This window comes from Amblyomma mixtum, chromosome 3 (genome assembly GCF_055824585.1).
Source record: "Amblyomma mixtum isolate Tamu chromosome 3, ASM5582458v1, whole genome shotgun sequence".
Lineage (NCBI taxonomy): Eukaryota > Metazoa > Arthropoda > Arachnida > Ixodida > Ixodidae > Amblyomma > Amblyomma mixtum.
In genome coordinates this window covers 104,172,933-104,195,070 of record NC_143014.1, presented here as the reverse complement: position 1 = coordinate 104,195,070, position 22,138 = coordinate 104,172,933, and the positions used below count along the sequence as shown (strand labels likewise).

General features: G+C 43.4%; 2 protein-coding genes across 5 annotated transcripts in view; one reads left to right on the top strand and one right to left on the bottom strand.

Moving 5' to 3' along the window:
• LOC149351239 (uncharacterized) overlaps positions 1–13,839 on the top strand; it is a 68,456-nt gene extending 54,617 nt beyond the window's left edge. For 2 of the 3 annotated variants that reach the window (XM_089580503.1, XM_089580501.1), the window contains exon 16: positions 12,688–13,839. In XM_089580503.1, coding sequence (XP_089436629.1) covers positions 12,688–12,732 — 45 coding nt within the window. In that variant the 3' untranslated portion in view covers positions 12,733–13,839. The remainder of the gene's footprint in view (positions 1–12,687) is intronic. The other variant, XR_016290553.1, reaches the window with a different exon arrangement.
• The window catches only part of LOC149351237 (uncharacterized), a 104,164-nt gene that overhangs the window by 17,196 nt on the left and 64,830 nt on the right, over positions 1–22,138 (bottom strand). The window contains exon 15 of one of the 2 annotated variants that reach the window (XM_089580506.1): positions 13,950–16,388. The exons of the other annotated variant lie outside the window; for it this stretch is intronic. Coding sequence (XP_089436632.1) covers positions 16,268–16,388 — 121 coding nt within the window. The 3' untranslated portion in view covers positions 13,950–16,267. Of the gene's footprint in view, positions 1–13,949; positions 16,389–22,138 lie in introns of those variants that run through there. 2 annotated transcript variants of the gene reach the window in all.

Here is a 22,138-nt window from a genome sequence, read left to right as displayed (position 1 = left end):
AGATATTTTGTGATGCACTGTACAAACATACTGGGGACATGTCGTTCTCTTGAGGCTCCGCATAGAACCACCGCCATTCTGCCATATTCGAAGCACTGCCTGTACTCGGTGCACCATAGAAAAAAAAAAAAAAAAACTCTGTGCTCGCATGTGGCTGAAAAGCAAGATGGGATTGCACCTTCCTGCAATGATGTGCTGCGTTTCGGCATGCCAAACATCAAAATTTCTGCACCACTTGCTCAGGGTCGCTAAGCCTAACGTGCTCTGCACTGAATCCACAGCAGAAGTGTTTAGAAACTAGCCACAGCTTACCTTAAAACATAACGAAGTTGTTACCTGTTACCACCGGCTCAGTAACTTCCATTGAAATGAACACATAACTGATTTCCATCATGCCTTCATCAGTGAAGCGTGTGGAAAAGCGGGCCAACTGAAAGCCGCCTCGCACCAATAGCTGTGGGTCGCAGGCTGTCGTGCGCTTTTGCATCGTTATGTGGACATGTTTGTGCATTAATTTCAGTTCCACTGGGAATGTCAGCAGCGTCACTGCGAGAGCAAAGTGACTTTGGAAGCCATTTTTGGTGAAACTACGTAAGATATTAAACTCTGTGCGCATACAGTAAAAGCTAGTTAATTTGACACTGATGGGGCCGCGAAAAATTGTCGAATTATCCGAATGTCGAAATATCGAATGAACAACAAAAAACAATGTTTGCCGCAACAGGACATACCTTTATTTGCCAAAGAAATCTGTTATCGTCGTCTGCTTTTTCGAGCGAATTTGAGCGACTACGATAGCTCTAACAGCTGCCAGGTGCTCCGCGGCGCACACACCGTCAGGGATTTATTCACAGAAGTCCTCCTGCACGGACAAGGCTTCTGCGGCTTCTTTCACCATGTGCCTCGGTATTTGGGGCAACTGCTCACAATCGTCACCTTCCGACGAATCGTCGTTGGCAGCGCCTGTCACTTCTTCAATTATTTCATCCGCGGTCAGCTGACAGGACAGAAAGGCGAGGCCCACTCGAAAGCAGCGCAGTAAACACGCTGGCAAAGCGCGCAATTACCAAAAAAAGGGGGCGCCTTACGGTTGAATAACCGCGATCGTAGCAGCAAGAACACGAGGAAACGACACACGCCAAAGCGATACTTGCTGTCGACAGGGTTAAGTGGACGACACCAACACGACTGCTGCGACACAACTAAAGTGTTCTAGTACACTTTAACATAACATAGCACAAAAAAAGACGCCGCCCGTTTCGGCCGCCGCTAACCTCGCTTCCCTCGCCCTGTCTCACGCCGCTGATGCCGATGACCATACGGATGGCCTACCAGCCATATAGTAGCGCCGCTCGTGGCAGTGTTTTTTTCTTTTTGCTCTCGGCGCACCGGCTTGAAGGGCTGCAGAATGGAGTCGAATTAACCGACGTACGACAAAATTTGTTCGAATTAACGAGAGTTTCGCCCCATAGACTCCTATGTATAATTGTAGGGAGCTCGAATGCGCGTCGAATTATCCGATTTTCCGAATTAACGGGAGTAAAATTAGCGAGCTTTCACTGTATTTGGATGCGGAAAACAAGATTGCTTCTTATTCACAAAAACTTCACTGAAGTGGAACCGCATTCCGAAAATTGGACCTTTATGTGGATTGCTGACAGGGAATCGGAAATACTTCGTTCTAGGGGTGTTCGTTGTAGCAGGATTCATTGTAGCTGAGAAATACTTTCTTTTACAACCTAACCACTCAAAAACACATTCCTTGCAGTCGGTGCTGCGAGAGAACAAGCTGCTTGTGTTCATGTCAGATGAGCAGCGTTCCATCATTTCACTAGGATTTTAATCCAGCTTCAAAGTCCACACTGTTGCTGTACTGATAAAGAAATTTAATTTGCTTAATTTGAAGTGTGCGTCATGTTCGAATTCTTGGATATGACAAGTGCTGTGAGAGCATTTGGGCGATTCCATACAAGATAAAACAGCATAAATATTTGATGTTTTCGATTTCCTTGATTATTTTATGTATTGTGTATGCACTATTCAGTAGGCCAATTATAAACTTTGTTTTGTTTTTTTAGTGTGCAAATATTGCTGGAGAAAATAAATGTTCAAACAACATCGTCACAGAGACGCACAGCGCTATGTTGCAACTTTGCAATGATGCACAAGCCATCATGAATATATTGTACATTGCCACAGCTACTGCTCGTCAGCCAGCTGCCTGGCATAAGCCAGGCCTAAAACCGAGCGAGAAGGAATTCAAGTGGTTGAGAGTTTTTGTTCACTGAATGGCAGGGAGAAACACAAAAAAAAGTAAAAATGAACAGGGGGAGTAGCAGAATCGCAGTTATTCAAAGGACGAAACGCGACATGCAGAAGGAGTTAATACAAAAGTTAACTCATCCAACTAGGGGAAGAACAATAGAGGGGTACAATAAATCAGATGTAGGAATAGGCAAGAAGAGGGAAAGTTAGGCAGTCAGTCCACGTACAGGGGCCGAGGTGACAACTCCAGTTGATGCGGCAATGGCTCGAAGGGGGTAGGCTTTGTTCGATGGAACACGGGCCTTGGCACGGTAATTCGGCCCTCAGCGCGCACAGACACACCACCCAAACTCTTTCACTGCCTGTTTCCTTCTGACTGTCTGCAGCTCATCGTAATCCTGACGGGCCAGCAGGGAGGGCACTTTTTCACCCCCGTGATCGGGACACTTTCCCCTTGTCTTTCAACACGGTGACGACTGGGCAGAGGGGACACCGTAACTCATGAAGCTCCCTCGAACGTGCCAGAGAGCAGCGCCGTACAGGAGGGCGGGAGGGAGCGCAAAAGACTTAGGTTTTTCATGACAGCCGTCGCCGAGTTGGCCAGACCTGCATGCTCAAGTTTCGAAAAACAGCGCATCCATACTGCCCCTGAAATTGCCATGCAGTTCAGTTCAGTTCAGTGCATTTATTTCAGTCATGTACAATGGCTGAGGAGAAAGGAAAAAAAGCCGCGCACGCGGCTTGACAAAGCTCCCATCTCCCGTGGCGGCATGGCACGGCGATGACAGACAGCAGTAAAACAATAACAAGAGAATGCATGAAATAACAAATATGTACAATATCTTCATAACAGATCACCAGAATAGTCTCGGTACTGTTACACACACGCAAATGCTAGTTTAATCACAGCACATGGACACTTTGTTTATTTTACAGTTGGATATGATTCATTCTTTTGTAAGAACATATTTCTGACAGCGTTATATGAAACGGAAAGAATGGATTGATTAGTGAAAGCGTTACTATTAAGGAATGATGGCAACACATACCTGAGAGTTTGAAAACCGTAATTTGTGCGTGGGCAAGGTACATACCAATATTCGTAGTGTCTTGTGTTGTGAACAGCGGTATTTTCCCGTAGATTCGCAAGGTCAGCAAAAAATGTGGTGTCACTATGTACCTGAGATTTGTACTGCTGAATTACACGGTACTGATGAATAACCCTTGCATCCATAATGCGGTATTTTGCAAATAGAGCACTCGTATGTGCTAAGTATGTGGCACCCGCAATTGCTCTGACTGCATTTTTTTGTAATGTCAAAACCTTCTGAATATTAGTTTGCGTCGTTGTACCCCAGACCAAGTGGCAATATTTAACATGAGAATCAAAGAGGGCATGGTAAATAACAAGTTTTGTCCTAGTAGGTATCATGCACTTTAACCTTCTGAGTATGCCGACAACGCGAGCTAGCTTACTCTCCATTTGCTCGATATGGTAGTCCCATAGCATAAATTCATTGAAGTGAACGCCAAGTGTTTTTACAACATTAGTTATTTCTATCATATTACCACCCAATACTAAATCTGTATGTACAGCCCATTTGACATTTTTAGCTCTAAAAAATATCGCCTTTGTTTTCCGTGTGTTTATTAGTAGGGAATTTTTTTCAGACCATGAGTTAAGTTTGCCCAACACGCTGTTAGCCTTTTCTACTATATCATTCGCGTTGGTGCCAGACAGAAATAAAGTAGTGTCGTCAGCGTAAATTACGTATTCTGTTTCGGAGTCAATCTGTACTAAGTCATTAATATATACATTAAATAATAAGGGACCAAGGATACTTCCTTGAGGTACACCATGCTTTATTTTATTATAAGTAGAGCGATGATTATCTATAGAAACGTACTGATATCGGTCAGTTAAATAGCTGGTGATAAGAGATAATGCCTTGTTCCGGACACCGTATGCAGAAAGTTTAAGAAGAAGAGTGTCGTGATGAATCCTATCAAAGGCTTTGGAGAAGTCTATGTATATTCCAAGGGTTATTTGTTTACATTCAATGTTATTTAAGATTATTTCTTTTTGCTTCAGGAGAGCCATTTCAGTAGAGGACTTAGGTCTAAATCCAAACTGTCTTGGAGTTATCACGTTGTATTTTTCAAGAAAATTGGAAAGTCGTAAATGTATTGTTTTTTCCAAGCCCTTAGAAAAAATAGGCAATATAGACACTGGTCTATAATTACCAAGATCGTTTTTCGAACCACCTTTATAAAGAACAACTACTTTTGCTATTTTCATGTCCGAAGGGAAAATGCCGGTAGTCAAAGACAAGTTATAAATATAAGTTAAAATTGGGCAGATAATGTCCAAGACGTACATAACAGGTTTCATTTTCAGTCCAAAAGCATCTTCACTGTTTGTATTGTTCATGCCTTTATATATATTAAGCACCTCATTTTCGTCACAACATGTTATAAAAATACTGTTACTTGTATGATTCGTAATGTAATCCAATGCCATATTATTGTGTTCACTATCAACAAGTCCACTGAAATAGCTATTAAACTTATTTGCGAGTGCGAGTCCGCTATAACTAATGCCTTCCATTGTAATACTTTCAATTGTATTTGTAGAGTTAGGGTTCAAGACTCGATTCAACCTATTCCAAACTTTCTTTTGATCGGTCAAGCCAGCGAACATGTTAAGGTGATATGCATTCCTCGCTTTTCTTAAAGTTAAGTTCAGGTTGTTTCGGTACCTCTTGAATGTTGCCCACGATTCTGGACTGCGACTTTGTAAGAACTTCTGATAGAGGGAATTTTTCCTGGCAATCATTCGAAGAATATGCGAGGTAATCCAGGGTTTACGAGCTCGTTTTGGTTTCTTTACATCTTTGTACGGAAAACTGTTATGATATATAGAAGCGAATATCTTCAGAAAACAACTAAACGCTATGTCAGCAGTCAATGCAGCAAAAACTGGTTCCCAATTGACGTTCATTATTTTGCTTCGAAATGTTTCTAACGTAGTTGAGGTGATCTGCTGTATTTTTACATTTGTTTGTTTACAGTTTGATTTTAATACAGGCACACTATTACATACGATGTAAACAGGCAGGTGGTCACTAATAGCATAATTAATAACCCCGGTTGAGAGCACATTTGTTGCGTTATTTGTAATCAGCAAATCAAGAAGTGTTGCTGTAGTGGGTGTTATGCGTGTAGGCAATGCCACAACGTTTACAAGACAGTATGATTCCATTAGTAATGATAGTCGTGACCTTCTGGGTGTATTTTCATGCATATCGACATTGAAATCACCACCTATATATACAGTGTAATTATATTCAGTGGCAAATTGAAAAACATGCTCCATATAGTGAAAAAAGTTCTCAACACAACCATTCGGGGGGCGATACACAACAGTGAAGAGGTTCTTATTGCTACAAACTGAGAGCACCTCATAATCAGGTGTAACCGAAGTAATCTCATCAACCCTTTCACACTGAACACTATCAAGCACAAACAAAGAAACGCCTCCACCTCTTCTGCTTGTTCTGTTTAGGAAGTAAGACTGATAGTAGAGCAGCTCAGGACAATCAACTTTGTCTTTGACCCATGTCTCAGTAAGCATTACCACAGAGAACATGAATTTAAACTGTTCAAGGAATGCACGTAAAATGTCATGTTTATCACGAACAGACTGAATATTCAAACATAGCACTGAAAAATGGTTAGACTGGCCCTGAACCTCATTATTAATATCATTAGGAGAGAGGTAAGTATCACCCATATAGAAGGAACTAACTACAACCAAGAGCAGTGACTCACTGCAACAGCTTCCTCAAATCGTCATCGCATCGAATCACGTGTGCCAGTTCCCCGTTCGCCTTTCGTACAAGCACTTTGTTGTTCCGGTGCCAGGCATACTTGTAGGCATTCGCATCAGCCCATTTCTTCGCGGAATCGAGAAGCGTTCTGTTCAACCGAGTCAGGTTTTCTACAATTGAGACCTCAGAGTCAGACGTTCTGAGTGATTTGCCTTTCAAAAACCATTGATCTCTGAGCTTCTGGGTAGTGAAACGAACTAGCACACCTGGAACTTTGCCTTGTTTGGCGGGAAGCCTGTGTACGGCATCCACATCGCCTTCGCACAGCTCAGGAAGCTCAATTGAGTGGGCCACATCATTCACTTTTTCAAGCAAATTCTCACCATCTGACTCCGAAATGCCGTGGAATACCAAATTTTGCCGTCTACTCCTCCACTCCAAATCGTTCACAGTGACCTTCAGATGATTCACTTCCTCACTGTTACTACAACTTTCAAGGACAACAACTCGCTTTCGAAGTTCCTTAATCTCTGCCTCTTGTCTAGCCATTGTTTTTAAAACTTCATCATATTTTTCTGACATCATATTGATCGACTTGTCAATATTGTCAACTTTTTCTGGAAGATGTTCAAGTTTCTCAAGTCTCGCAAGGATAGCACTGAGAATGACAGGTATATTGACTTCGTCTCCCTCCTTGCCGCCTCCCGCCCCTCTGAGGCGTGACGAATAGCATGTGCCACATTTCCAGACCTCGAAAAAAGCCTCAGCCTTTCCCTTCGCAGCAGCCTCAGACACCCCAGAGCATTTTCCTAGGTGGAACAAGTTGCTACATTCAGAGCATTCCATTACACGGCCTTTGGCTGGAATTGCTTTCGAACATGCCGCACATACTTTATCGCGGCCAGCCATGTCTTATCTAACACGGGCCAACAAGTCAAAAAGGCACAGCACAAAGCAAGACACTTTCGGCAGCGGTGGCAGCAGGGTAAGACCAAGACTGGAAATGAAAGGCGAAAGCACCAACCTGCAACCAGTTGTACGGAGCAATTAGGCTGCGAACCGCTGTCTGCCACCACCGCAGCCGAAGTGACGAGCAGTGGGCGTGACAGGAGCGGCACAAATCATTCCGGTGATAGCAGCCTGGTGACGCTAGCAGCGGTAGTTGCTTCAGGAAACCAAATGCCGTGCATCCACAGCCGGTCAGTTCAAAGAAGGTTACTGCAGGTCCCACAGTCTTGGGAATTCCAAGCGAAGGAGAAATCCGTCGCGCAGTCTGCAACCTGCAACCAGTTGTACGGAGCAATTAGGCTGCGAACCGCTGTCTGCCACCACCGCAGCCGAAGTGACGAGCAGTGGGCGTGACAGGAGCGGCACAAATCATTCCGGTGATAGCAGCCTGGTGACGCTAGCAGCGGTAGTTGCTTCAGGAAACCAAATGCCGTGCATCCACAGCCGGTCAGTTCAAAGAAGGTTACTGCAGGTCCCACAGTCTTGGGAATTCCAAGCGAAGGAGAAATCCGTCGCGCAGTCTGCAACCTGCAACCAGTTGTACGGAGCAATTAGGCTGCGAACCGCTGTCTGCCACCACCGCAGCCGAAGTCTTCCTTGAAATTCCATTGTTGGTTTCGTTTGCCGATGGTAGAGTTCCAAGAGGGACCTCAACGGATCCCCCACAAGCAGCCGTGCTGCAACCCTGTTACTGCTCTGTGTGAACAAACTCCTCAGCTCTCTCCCAATGGGCCATGTCCCACTGGTCTGTGTGACATGCATGCTAAAAGTAAAGGAGAGAAAGAGTATGTCTGGCTTATTGACATTGCTGAGGAAATTACAGCTCCCTAAGAGAAACTTATAAAATGGTACAGATCTCAAGTTAAATAATTTTTAACAATTGTTTTCTCCACGCCTATGTCCTTAAAACTTTTTCACCTGCAAGCGATCAAAGTGGAGAGGGCATGCAGTGTGTCACACAGTGATTGATGAACTGGATCACGCCACCCGCATGCATGGTCTGAACCCGTTCGCGGCTTCTGGGAGAACGCATACTTTGCCGCATCAGTCGCATTGATGGTTGTCCTCTCTCTCTCTCTCTTTTTTTCATTGTTGTAGCATGAAATGCAACTTGCTCAAATATTTGCTCTAAGGTACCATTTACGTTAAGTCCCTCCCCTCCGCCCCCCCCCCCCCCCCCCCCCCCCCCCGTTTCTTTTTTTTTTTTTTCCCCCAGCTTTAAAGGATAGCTTGCAAAATACAAAAGCCTCCGTGTGACAGCAGTGCTGATTCATCATCCCGAGCCTCTTCTCTGAGAACAGAAGTTTGTTTTTTGTCTGGAGCACTGTCCTCAGTGTGGCTTTGTTCAGCGCACTGGGCAAGAGATGAGCCAGAAGCTCTTAAGTGGTAGTAAAGGCTAATAAGTAAAGGTGCATAAATGGTGCCTTGGGGCAAACATTTCAGCCAGCTGTTTTTCAAGATGATCTGAAACTTCTAAACTGACTCTCAATTCCAGACGCCAATGTTTTAAAAGTTAACGAATTATTGGTCTTCACTAATTAAGCTTGCCCCACTGCGGTGGCTCAGTGGCTAGGGCACTCGGCTACTAAGCCAGAGGACACAGATTCAATACCGGCCTCCACGGCCACATTTCAATGTGCGCTGCTTTGAAGATGCATTGCTTCTGTACGTTAAACCCCACCGTTTACAATTCATAATTTTTTTAACAAAAAAAGCTTGGGCACCCTCAGCTGGGGCACCTAATTTACGAAAGGAAAGCATGAGCAACATTGTTCTTGCTCTGGCATTTTTTAGTATAGTAGTCTTTTTAAAAAATGATGACTAAAACCACCCTTATTTTTCTTAATTCTGAAACAAGTTGCTACAAAGAGAATGCTGCAAAACTTGTTGCATTATATTATTTTCAAAATTGTTATCTAAGCTCAAACCTGTACCTTCTCAAGCATCTGCAAAAGCACCTAAATGAGGGTTCAAAAGCAGCAAATAGGCCACCCACTGCTCTAAATGCTAAGGATTGACCTTTTCGGTCAAGAGAAAGTATACTGAATTACTAGAAGTGTGTGCAAATCTAATGTTTTCAGGTAATTCCAAATACTGTTACAGGTAGTTCCGACAGAAGACGCACTTTCCACAAAACACAGGAATGAAAAGAAGCTGATTGCAAACAGATTTTGTTTCCATCCATCGGCATAATTTACTATAAGGCCTACAGCATTAATTAAGGGAGGAGGAATTGCATAGTAGTAGTAGTAACAGTAATAAACCTTATTTTGTTGACTAATACGTTCGTCGATGTGAAAGATGCTTTAAGGGGGGATGAGGGGATCGAAGGTGACTTTTCTATTTTTTGACTTAGAGCGATGAAATTTGTTAGACTGGCTTAAAACAGCATCAAACAATCAGATATAAAGTTTCACAATGACATCTCCAGTAGGTTCCTTTTATCATTGTTCCCATGTTGCTTGCTTGTGGAGAGCCTAGCATGACAAAAAAACAGGCTACAGGTCTGTTGCTTTTAATATTTACCAAGAAGTGTGGTGTAAATCAAGACTTTTTTTATTTTTTCATCTCTTTTTTTAAAGGACACAATACGCATCTTCTCTTTATGTTTAAAGTGTATCATGCTCTGATTAACATGTAATAAAAACGTGAGCCTAAATGGTAAATCTGAGACTGTCTGGATGCAGACCGCATTTCAGTGATCACAACAAAGCAAACTGGGTAAAAATCCATGCACCCATTGCTGTGCTACGGTTTCCGCGAGCAAGGTATTAAGCTCAAAACAAACTTTCGAGAAAACAAGCCTGAAAGTTCTAAGCTAGCACACATTGTCTATGTATAGATGCTAACAAATATATTTATTTGGAGCACTTAAAGTTTCTTTTTGGATGAAATATTTCAGTACACAGGGGTGGAAGTGCTGCGCCAATTGCGCCATGCTGTGCCAATTTCATCTCCTGCGCCTAAACGGCAATTTACGTCCATTGCAAGTATACAAGGCCAAATTTAGCCCAGTGTTGGCTGGGCAACACTGGGTGCTCGCTACGAAACGTACGAATTCGCATCGACAGTTGGGTTTGCTCGTAGTGTGGTCTTTGCTCGTGGTGCTCGGTGCGGCTGTCACGAAATGCTTGTACAAGCATAAGTAAAAGTACCTATTATCTGGTAATATAACTTGAGCGCGGCCGGATTGTGAACTTACCTCGCATAGTAAGCTGTATTTATTGTGCGGACAACGAGATACCAGGTTCACTTGTATAATTTGTGCACTTTTTTCAGTAATTAAGGCTCTAAAAAGAGGTGCGGAGCTTTCGCGAAACACGTCCTAAAAAAAATTGGCTGTGGCTTAGCTAAGGTTGACCCTGGATATCTCGAAGCGAAAAGCTCTCGCTGCTTTTCAGCCAACTCCCAAGCTACCACTTCTGGATCGGTGTTTCTGCGCCGTCCAACTGTTGCTCCTTCTTCTCCTTCCTTGGCGAGTGTCTGTGCCTGTTCTATGGGCAAGCGCACCTTATATACCCCTCCTTTCAAATGCGCACGGCTGCGGCGAAAGGTCTAACGGTGGCGAGGATGTCCGCCTCTTCTATGGCCCCGCTGCTCACGCGTTCTCGCACCGCCTTGCCCAATATTCTAGAGCACTGTAGCCTTGCGAAAGAACCTTCTCCTCTTAGGACGGCGGCGGCGACCGCGCGGTAGCAGCGAAGGGTTTACTAAAGCGGTGACGTCACTGTAGTGTGGTCCACGCGAAGCGCGTTGTTGACGAGCCTAGTGAAGCTTTTCGCTTCAAAAACTTCATCACGGTCATAACGCACATATATGCCCTGCATTGTCGCTCATATGTCGACCCCCCCCACTTGCACCCCTCGCTGGTAAAAAAAAAAGATTCTATATACAGGTCGACAATCGTAGAGCCAGCAGTCAGGAGCTAGTGGAGATAAGCGGCGCTTAAACGGCGTCCTCGCAATAGGCCCGGCTGACTAGCGCAAACCGAACCGCCAGCGGTTCGGTTGTTTAGGATTCCGAACACCTTGTCCTGGAAAGCGACCGCCAGCGCGAGTGGCCAGGTAAACTGCGCGCGAGTATAATTTTATTCACCGGAGCTAATTTAACAAGCGAATTACGAACTTCTTACACGCGGAGTTGCCAGGGGATGGGCACCGGGCTTACTGCCCGTCATGCTCACACCTCGCACGCAGCAGTTATGACATTGCTGTGGATTGGCCTGGCCAGTTACGTGGTTACATCTTCACAGCGGTGCGGCCGGCGTCCCCTCGCTACTCGCACATTTCACAGCCGTACACTGCAACGCGTTCGCGCCGATCTTCCACAGCCTGCCTTGCGTGCAGGCTGGTACATTTTTTTTTTTTTTTTTCATACATGCTTGGGTGATAAATTCTGGGTGCGCATTTGCTCGAGGGTGCAAATTATGCGACTAAATAGGGTAAGTTAGACCCCTCCTTGTTGCTTTGGCTGCGGCAATTTTTCAAATTTTAAAATCCACCTGTTGGCGGGCATTCCTTTTTTTTTATCGGTCCTGACAGTATATTCGAGATTCTGTTGCACTTTTTTGACGAACTGCCCCCATTATGTTGTTGTTTTGTTTTTCTGAACTGAAATTATTAACAACTAATGTATTGTAACTACTGTTTGTGGTAGATGCCACATTACTATTGTTTTTCATGAACTCTAGCAAATATCTTAAGAACAATTGCAGTCGTTTTGATTAATTCTGGCCTGTGGGATCCGTGATCAATATTTATGCAGTTTTTAGGCTAGTTGCAAGCAAAATTGCCCTCAGTCGCATTAAAATGTCGCCAGTCTGCTCCAAAAGTGCTCTGAAATAGCCTACAAATTGCTCCAGAGCTGCTCCAAAAGGGGACTTTTGCTGCTCCAAAGCTGCTCCAAAATAAGACTTGCTGCTCCTGTGCCTGCTCCAAAAAGCTAGAGCCTGCTTCCACCCCTAAGTACAACATAGAAACAGTGTTGGAGATGCCAAAAAGTGTACTTTTCAAAAATCGATTTTTTTCGTGATTTTTGCAATCTGATCCCCACATCCCCCCTTAAATAGCAAGGGCCGTTTGGAAAAAAAAAAACTGATGGTTGGCTGCGTCCTCAGATAACAGGACATTTTATGATTATTGAATATTAAGAAGGATAGAGTACTTCAGATAATAAAAGTGGAGTTCGAATCAAATAGCAAGCACTATTTGCAAACCATTCAAAATTTCGAGTATTCATCCATCCCTATGAGAACAAGAATACCGGGTGAAAGATAGTGTAGCAATCGATTAGCAATCATGACTTTGGCAATGTACTGGCAGCGCTTAATGCTCGAGAGTGCAGTCATGGCTCACACATTCGTATCACCCGTAGTGGCTCAGGACAGTGTTTAGAACATCCAAAATTCTGCACATTGTGACCCCGGCTGTGGAATTGTACACATTCACATCATCCAGAAATTCTTATCAACCGTGTTCATGTCGTCATATCTACTGTATAATCCAAGTTTCATGGTACCTTTGTTGAATACAGCTGTTTTGCATTTTTTGTTCAGTGGTACTTTTTTGCTTTTTTTTGCCTGCAGGAGTCCAAGCGCAGTGGCAGCCGTAGCCCTGTAAGGCGGCGTTAAAAAGCACCCTGAAATAACCCTGTATTTCCCCAATGGGCTTCAGCAGCCAGTAGTTTGTCAAGGGTTGCCTGTTGGCTCGCAAGCCCATGTGGAAGACGGGTGGGGGACCCCCAGCATCATCATCTTCGTCCTATCTGCCTGTCGCCAGCATGTGCCAGGTAGTAGAGCTTTCTTGCGGCCCCACCTGTTTCTCGAGCCCACTCCTCCCGTTTTAGTGGTTTTGTCCCTCTGGTCATAGTGCTTTTTCTTTTTCTTTAGGTTTGTGGGAATGCATGATGGTTGCTTTTTTTTTTTTTTTTCTGTGAAATTTTTAGAACCATTGTGTGGAAGGTGACAAATGTGGACTCATGCTTAGTTGTCACTTCGTGGTTTCTTTCTGCTAGCAGATGGTGGTAAGTATGGACAGAATGAGTTAGACATGTCAAAACCAGAGGGACAAGCTTCTTTGCTATCCCTTGCTTTCTTTCCCATCCCCTCCCCTTTCCCATGCATTGAGTTCTGAGCTGCGCCAGAGGATTCCGGCCTTAGAGAGAACCAAGCAGCAGCAGTTAGGACCAGAGGGGCACGCATCACAACATGGCAGTGTCTTCTTGCAGATAAATGGGGAGAGGGCCCTTGGACTGCTTGCGTGCGGGAGCCTAGTTAGCTGCTGGCTAATCTTCCTGGGGGTCGATGAACCGAGGCAGGAACACATCGCAGATGCACCACAATGCCCCATTGCCTGAAAAAAAAAAAAGCTGACCTGCGTGTCCTTTCATCGTCGTCATTTGGAACTGATCTCCGCTGCTCTGTTGAGGAGGGTGCTACCTGGCAAAGCATTTCTGTGCTTTCGAGTGAAGACTGCACCCTGGACTGCATCAAAGACCAGCAGCTGATGCAACACTGATGATTCTGCTTATAAAACTTGCAATGGACTACGTCAACTATGTTTTTGAACGACATGGCTCTGTATTTGACATTTTCATTCATTATTGCCCAGCACTTTGGGTAAATGATTCCATGAAGCTTGTGAAGTTGAAGCTCCCATTGACTTTTTGTTCATTGACATTCTTGTTTTTGTGTTCATATAATGAACTGTTATATCAATAAAACAGCATCAGGACTCGCCTTTGTTTGTTTCCATTTTTTTTTACCTGTGCATCAAGGTCTGGTCGTGAAACTCATTGGTGTGGCGCACTAGCTTTGGCCTTGGAAGTTCGCCATAATGGCACAACAGATTGTGTAAGAAGACTCAGTTTATTATATGATCCATCTGAGCATGTATAAAATGAAAGCCACCGGGTTCACATCACTGGTAAAAATGTGCAATACTCTGCACAAGTAAATTATACAGGTTAACTTGCAAAGGTGTACAGAATGGGTCACCCCCCTCCCTCCCACCACACCCCCAAATGCAACTTCAGGCTACAAAGGTTATAGCTTGCACAAAACTGAGGAAGCAGACCCAAACAGCTGTTGGATCTACTTGAGCAGGCATTGTCATGCTGCAAAGTCGTCATGAACAAGCACCAATATCGGGCCATCCACTTGGTGATTGCTTAGCAATGCTGTACAAGCACTGTTAATGCCTAAAACTGAATAACTCTTGTAGTGCTGCTACAATCCCTGTAAACAAATTTCAGCCGGCCACAACTAGCTGCTCTCCATGCTGTTAATAGCTGTATATTTGGACACCACTGACCAAACAAAGATGGTACTTAACCTGCATGTACAAGCTGTAGTTGCTCATATTGTGCCTTGTGTAGCTGTAGGCATCTGTAAGTGATGGTGAAAACTGGAAAGCAGAAATTGTGCTCTCTCTCTGCCCCACTATTGCAGTGTACCATATTATGTTATCAAGTTCGAGGTCATGCTAACAGTTCGCATGCAACTGTTGCAGTATGTGCTGCCAAAGGAACACCTGGGTCACTGTTGTTTGGTGCCGCCGCGGTGGCTCAGTGGTTATGGTGCTTGGCTGCTGACCCGAAAGACGCGGGTTCGATCCCGGCCGCGGCGGTTGAATTTCTTTGGAGGAGAAATTCTAGAGGCCCGTGTACTGTGCGATGTCAGTGCACGTTAAAGAACCCCAGGTGGTCGAAATTTCTGGAGCCCTCCGCTACGGCGTCTCTCATAGCCTTAGTCGCTTTGGGACGTTAAACCCCATAAACCAAACTGTTGTTTGGTATTCTACTGTTGGCTGTTTGTGGAACAATTGACTAGGAAAAGGCATAGGTGGCAAGAGATAAATTTCTACAACTGCATTTCTTCATTCCTTCTGAATATTGCCATGTACCTTAGATGCCAGTATGCTAGCTCTGCAATGCTTAGATGAATGACTCGTTGATCTCTGCTCTTCAGTGCACTGAAATCTGCTTATTTAAAAAATTATTCTGGTCACATTTTAATTTCCCTCACATCAAATTAACACTCAACTTTTAGGAACTGGAAAGTAAAGCTAGGTTACCATGAAGTTGCAGCTATGCGTCTGTGGATTTCATTACTACTTCCATTGCAAGTGCTTTGTTACTGCGATACATGGCTAAAATTGGTTGCATACAGCACTCGGCATAAATTGTTGTTTACCTAGTAATTGGTATAATTCCGAGTTCTCAAATAATTCTTAATTTTGGAGTTTCATGTTTACCAATATCTTGGCCCAGTAATAAGACAGCTTCATATTCATTAAACTATTTGTAGTGAGTTTTTTTTGTTAACACAACCATTTTTAGTGAGGCACAAAATTAAATGGTCACTAAGGGGAGATGCAGTGAATAGAAATGTCCACTGTTTTTGTTCAACATTCACTGAGAAAAAGCTGTCTTGCAGGTCCAGTAGTCATACAATTTAAAATGTTTCCATAGATGTGCAGTTGTTTTGCCTTGGTTCGCACCATGGCAGACAAAAAAAGGATGTGTGCAGTTCTAGTATTTGCATTCTGGGTAATATTCCAAGGAAGCTATTTCTTTGGCCTTGAAAGTGAAGAAGGATGACTCATTGGCATTTGCTTATATACCTAGTGTTGGCTTTATATGTTGTTTAAAATTCTGAGAAGGAAAGAGAACTACACCTCTTGCTGTCTAATGCACATGTGTAAAGCCAATAAATCTTTGTGGTGTGTTGGTGTTGAAAACAATGCAGTCACATGGCTAACTCCACAAAGCCCACTTTTGCGCTTTGTTTTTACAGCAGGTGATGAGCGTACTAACTGCATTATGAGAGAGACGTGGCAAGCAGTGATTACTCACTATTGTGCACTGGTTCAGACTGGGAAGGACAGTGTGACATGTGGCAACCGCTCAACATCACAGAAAGTTCAGGTCGCTTAAATTCACAAAAAAAAAAAAAAAAACTGCATTGGCCAATATGCCTGCAATACAATAGCCTGCACAACAGATTTTGTACATGAAAATGCCTCAGGAAAAGCACTTTTCCACTCTGCGCTGAATTCTGCTACCCTGCACTGTGCAAATCCAACAGCATTTCTATCAAGGAGAGCACACAGATGACAGAAACCTAAGCAAGGTGCACCTTATGTAAACGCACAAATCGTACATTTCTAATTTTGTGATGTAAGTTGCTGGAGAGCAAAAGCTTGTGCCGTGTCGCCTGGCAATGCCTTGAGCTCAGTCTCATGGGCAAACACTTGCCACAGTTGCTCAAGCTCTCTCTCCAACTTCCTGAAAAAAAAATATTATATATAGATGATTAAGTAGCATTTTGAAGAGCAAAACACAACACGGGGTAAGCTCTGCTGAAACAATGCATATTTGACCTAGGGTCTTCGGCACTGCTGCTAATACACATGCATTGGCAAGTTCTGTAGATGTACTCTGTAGAAAACGGAACTGTTAACACATGACAAAGTGTAAATGCCTGAACCTTTCAATGTTGGGAAAAGTGCAAAATTGCCAGTGAGTGTTTTCCTTTGCTTTTCATTGATTATTGCTGCCATTGGTACTATAAAAACCTGCATATAATACAAGAATTCTTTGCAATGCTAGAATCTAAAACTAGGTATTACTCTGGGATCACAAAAAAAAAAACGTATTTACACGAATATAACGCGTTTCTTTCATCGGTTCCAGAACGCATCTTGCATTATATTAGGAACCAAGGTGCGAATATAACACAATTTTTTCTCGCTGCTCAAGACTGCAACCTTCACCGCGAGCTCTAGGAGAAGCCAACTTTTTGTTGGCCTCACGGCCGCATAGTGCACAAGAGGGTGGCCATGAATGTGGAAAGGAGGTGGTGCGGGCTGTTGAGAAAAAGAAGGCACCGAGAGAGTCCAGCACAAAATGCAAGGCAGCGGTGGCATGGCAGTGACTGTGGCTGCTGCTGCTTGGAAGACTCCGCGCGTTAATGCATTAAAAGCTTTGTGGCTCAATGATGTCACGTACATTTCTAAATTTTTGGTTCTCAAATGATACCGACATAGCTTCTGCTTCCATATTTTTGCGTGCTGCCACTGTTTTTTCTGTGCTTTTGCTTGTAAGTTATAGATTGAACACAATGGACTTGTATTATTATCGTATTACAGTCGTGTCTTGTTAATATGAACACTTTGGTTCCCAAGCAAAGCTGTACATAATAGCGAATCATGAAGAAAAGAAATCAGGAAAAAGAAACTTCTGTGCATTGTGGTATCATTGAAGTGTAAATTAAATGAAACCCTGGGAGCTTGAATCGCAATATTCAGATCGCCATTATCTTGTAAATATTGCGGCGCAGTTTGAAGCCCTTAGTGGCGTGTCACATGCGTGATGGCATCTCATGGCATGATTGCATATCTTCTAGTACGCCTCTTTGCATGCCATGAACTGCTAAGTACATGTCTGTACTTAGTGACGGGCAGCTGGTGAAAGCGGCTTCACATTCTTCACGTCAATTAATGAAATAGAGCTAACCATAAGGAACGTTAACTGGGCACCTTGGCACTGTAAAATATGAAAGCACAAAAAGAAAGGGCCGTCACTAAGGCATTTGTTTGCACTTTCGCACTGCCTTTCACTGCTGCCCTGCTTTCAAAATACAGGAAAGGAAACCTCTCGTTGGGGCAGGCGAGATTTGGCTCTCATCACTTTGGCATTTTCACCTTGTCCGGACAGCGAGTTTCCATATTAACGAGGCGTAAATGATTTGAAAGAGTTTGGTCCCCAGAAAAATTGTCCATAATAAGAGTCATGCATATTAACGGGTGATATTAAAGGAGCACAACTGTAGTATTTCTTTTTTCGTAATTTTTGTGTGGTCTCAAACTGCCCCCCCCCCCCCCCCCCCCCCCCCCTGTTATACTGATTGCCGCATTGTATACATGTAAATACGGTTATCTCCAGCACAGTGCAGATGATGTCACCTCTAACGGGTAGGCAGCAAAACACTGCTTTTTCAGATGACAGTAGAACTGCTGACTGTGATTGCTGGTGCTTGGAATGCTGTGGACATAACTTTTCAGGAAGTAATTGTTTGCAGTTGCTTTATACATGCAAGAAACTTTAGCTATCGCCTCAGGTGTGCACGTTTTTTTCAGTATTTGTGAGCTCAAAATGGTGCCTAAGCTACGTAAGTGCAGCACCTGAAAAAAAATGCAGAATTTTTTTTTTTGCTGCAACTGCTTTCCTGAACCTTCCAAGATTATCTTCAGCCTCCTCAAGCAGTAGTGCAAACTTCAACCAGAGGGCCTTTTACAATAGCTTTTGCATGTCTATGTGCATGCATGCAGTGTGGTTAGCCTAGCAAGCTGCTCTCCATCTCGGAAATAAACATGGAAGGCTCTTCTTGCTTTGACAGAAGCTAGCACTGCAGCAGCTGCATGAAGAGCCAAGCCAATTCACATGGTATTTCACATCAGTTGTTATTGTGTGTGGTGGTCTGATTTATGCCATGTATCTTTCCTTTTCTTTCTTACTCTGGCATATTAAAACTCCTAATGATTAGTTTACCAAAACTAGTCAGAAAAGCTTTTCGTAATAGTTTACAAACAGCTCTCTACTGCTCTGGCTACTGGTCACCTCGTAGAACTCCAAGACAAGTAGGGTAAGACAAGCACGTTTTTCCGTTTACTGCAAGACTCGGTATGTGATGAAAAAGCATTATGTTATTATGTAAGCTACACAAAGACGCCGCATAGCGGAGCCTTCTGAACTGATGTTTGTCACCTGAGGTTTTTTAATATGCACCGATATCTCACTACCCAAGCATTTTGCACATCTTCGAACCTGCCGCAGTGGCTCAATGGCTTTGGCGTTCGGCTACCGATCCTGATGACATGGATTTGATCCTGGCTGGCGCAGCTGTATTTCGATGGAGGTGGAATACAAAAATGCCCGTGTGCTGTGCAACGTCAGCGAATGTTAAAGGACCCCAAGCGGTCTAAATTAATTCAGAGCCCTCCACTGCAGCGTCCCTCACAGCCCATGTGTCGCTTTGGCATACTAAGCCCCACAATTTACATATTTACATTTAGTCTTCATTCATGTTTGGCTGCAGTAGCTGGGATCGAACCCATGAGCATGTGATAGCATACCAGGTGTTTCAGCATGCACATCTGAAAATTCCTAGAGAGAGAGAGGGAATTCCTGATAGAAAATCTTTTCGGGAGCGAACTGTCAGCTGCAGCAAATGTCACCTACCATAAAAACCATCTTGAAGTTCGCTAATGAGCTTTCTGTTTAGCAGTCTGGTGGCTAGTGCTAAGGAGTTCGAAGCCATGGACAAGATGCCATATCAGTTTTTGACACAAAAAGCTGTTCTCAAAAGCTCTGCAGTGCAAGGAAATGCGGCGCTTTTATTACAATAAACTGAAACTAGGCAGGTACCACCAGACTTAACATGGTATTGTTGTATTTAATTAGTTTTCTCACTGTAAATTTTTAGCAGCTGAGAGTTTATTCCTGTAAACATTTTCTTTCCTGTTCACACCCTATATTTAGGAATGTTTTTTAAGTGTTCGCTGGAGCACCTGGTAAAACCATTCAGACATACTTTTTGTTCTACCATTGAGAAAAATCTGAAAATCTGTGTGTATACTGAGAACCCCCTATTTCATAAAAAACACGTGAACTGCTCAATAAGTTGAATTCACACATGCCGCACACTTTCACGCTCATGAAATTACAGCCTTATTTTTCAAACACATTTATGCCCTATTATTTCCCTTATCATCGGAAGCTTATTCCACTATGAAAACTTGGGCATAGTGTCCTTTAGTAGTGTTTTACTAAACATTCCACCGCATCTGAGAAGAAAGAAGTGACTGCACGAGACCACTTCCAAAACGGGTCATACAACTTGGCGACGTCTATCTACATTTGGAAAAGCGATTCTTATTTATAAACATGAAATGGCCCTGGTGTTCTGTCCAGCAGGGATTTCAAATGTAGCCAGCATCACCGACTTCCTGAAAACAATGCGAGACAGTTTGAGAAAATGTTTGAAAAAGGTGTCCACAGACATGGATGCCATACTGCAAGGGAATAATGCAGACTGGTTTTTCCCTTCCAATGGCACAGCATTACTGCTAAGCTTGACCTGTAGTATTAAGTATTGAACAAACAAATGCAAAGGAGATAATTTTGCTTGTTAGGAAAAATATGCAAAAAGAAGCCAACAGCAACTGAGACCAAGGAAAGCATAGAAGGAAGTATAGAAGAATGTTGCTATTTTTGTGGTAGTGTTGATTACAGAAGGACCAACTGCGGTGGCTCACTGGTGGGGTGCTCGGCTACTGAGCCAGAGGACCCGGATTAAATCCTGGCTGTGGCAGCCACATTTCAATGGAGACGAAAATGAAAGGTCTCCCGTGTACTGTGCAATGTCGGTGCACATTAAAGAACCCCAGGTGGTCTAAATTAGTCCCGGAGCCTTTAGGCATCCTTTATAGCCCATGTGCCACTTCGAGACATTAAACTGCACTATTTATGATTACAAAAGGAAATTAAGTTCGTAATTATTTTAGGAAATCATTTGCTGAAAGTCAGCTGCTATTGTAGCTCGGCGCAGCACTGCAGATGAGGCATGGAGGATGTGGGTTTGGCTCCCACCAGTGGCATATGGTTATCTGTTCTTCCTGCAAAACTGCCTCCTATCTGAAACGACTGGTCAGTTTCTTTTCTAACCACCATAACAAGCAAAGTAACAGTCCCATACTTCAATGACTGCTCACTTCTTTAGCTAAGTACAGGTATTTATAAGCCTGCTAGTTTATTTAAGTACTCCTCCTGTGATATCCCACCCTGCATGTGATTACCTGTGCATTGATTGCAAACAGAAAAAAAGTTCTGCACCAAATGAAATCTTGGTGTCCGCAATTTCATGGAAGAAACTTGAGTAGTACTCTATTAACAACACTCGTTCTCATATGTTCTCAGCATGTTCTAGCAGCAACCTTATTCTCAGATATCCTGTGCATAGATCCTTGCATAAACGTAAAGTTACATATAAACATTCACATTTACGGTTGATCTTCACAGTACAATATATTCATAAAAGTGGACATAAGCTTGCAGTTACATTTCAATAGATTCCAATTCACCCACTATTGTTCATAGGTGCCATTTTCAATAAGTAGCACAACCGCCACGGCAGCTCAGTGGTTACAGTGCTCTCAGCTGCTGAGCCTGAGGTCGTAGGATCAAATCCCAGCCGCAGCGGTCGCATTTTGATAGAGGCAAATGCAAAAGGACACTTGTGTGCTGTGTCACGTCAGTGTATGTTAAAACAGCCTCAGGCCGTTAAAATTGACCCAAAACCCTCCACTAAGGCACCTATCTCTCTCTTCCTTCTTACATTCCCTCTTTCATCCCTTCCTTCACAGCACAGCTGTGTCCATTGAGAGTAAGACAGTTACAACACCTTTCCTAATTCTCGGGAAGTAGCAGCTTGAGAGGACTTAAAATTAGGTACAAGTGAGAAGCCAAAAACTTGAACTGAGCATTCCATTGCATCAGGTTTGAGATCCCTTCTCAGTCAAGGCAATAAACAGGAGGAGCACAGGATATCGGAGTAAGGTTGATCATCAGTTATTTAATCTGCCAGGATTATGTAGCTCATTGTTCTACAGCCTACTACTAGGCAAGCACAGAACTTATCACGGCAAAATGTAGGCCACATAGGTTACCTTTTTTTTCCCCTTACTGACTACCACACTTGGTTCTCATTCCTATACCACCACACAAACTATAACAATAAATGGCTTTTAAGTGCACTTAGATATATTGATGCAAACGATAACACAAAGTCGATGTCTGTCCATCCTTAATTTAACAGGTTTAATAATTAGCAATAACTACAAAAGCTTTAGGATGCTACCTCACGAAATCTGCACTTTTTTGCAATTTCATATCTCTACTGCAGCATTTCACATTACAAATTTACCTAGTGCACTAGAATACTCACTATGCTCGTAAGGTACAGTGATTCACAAAAA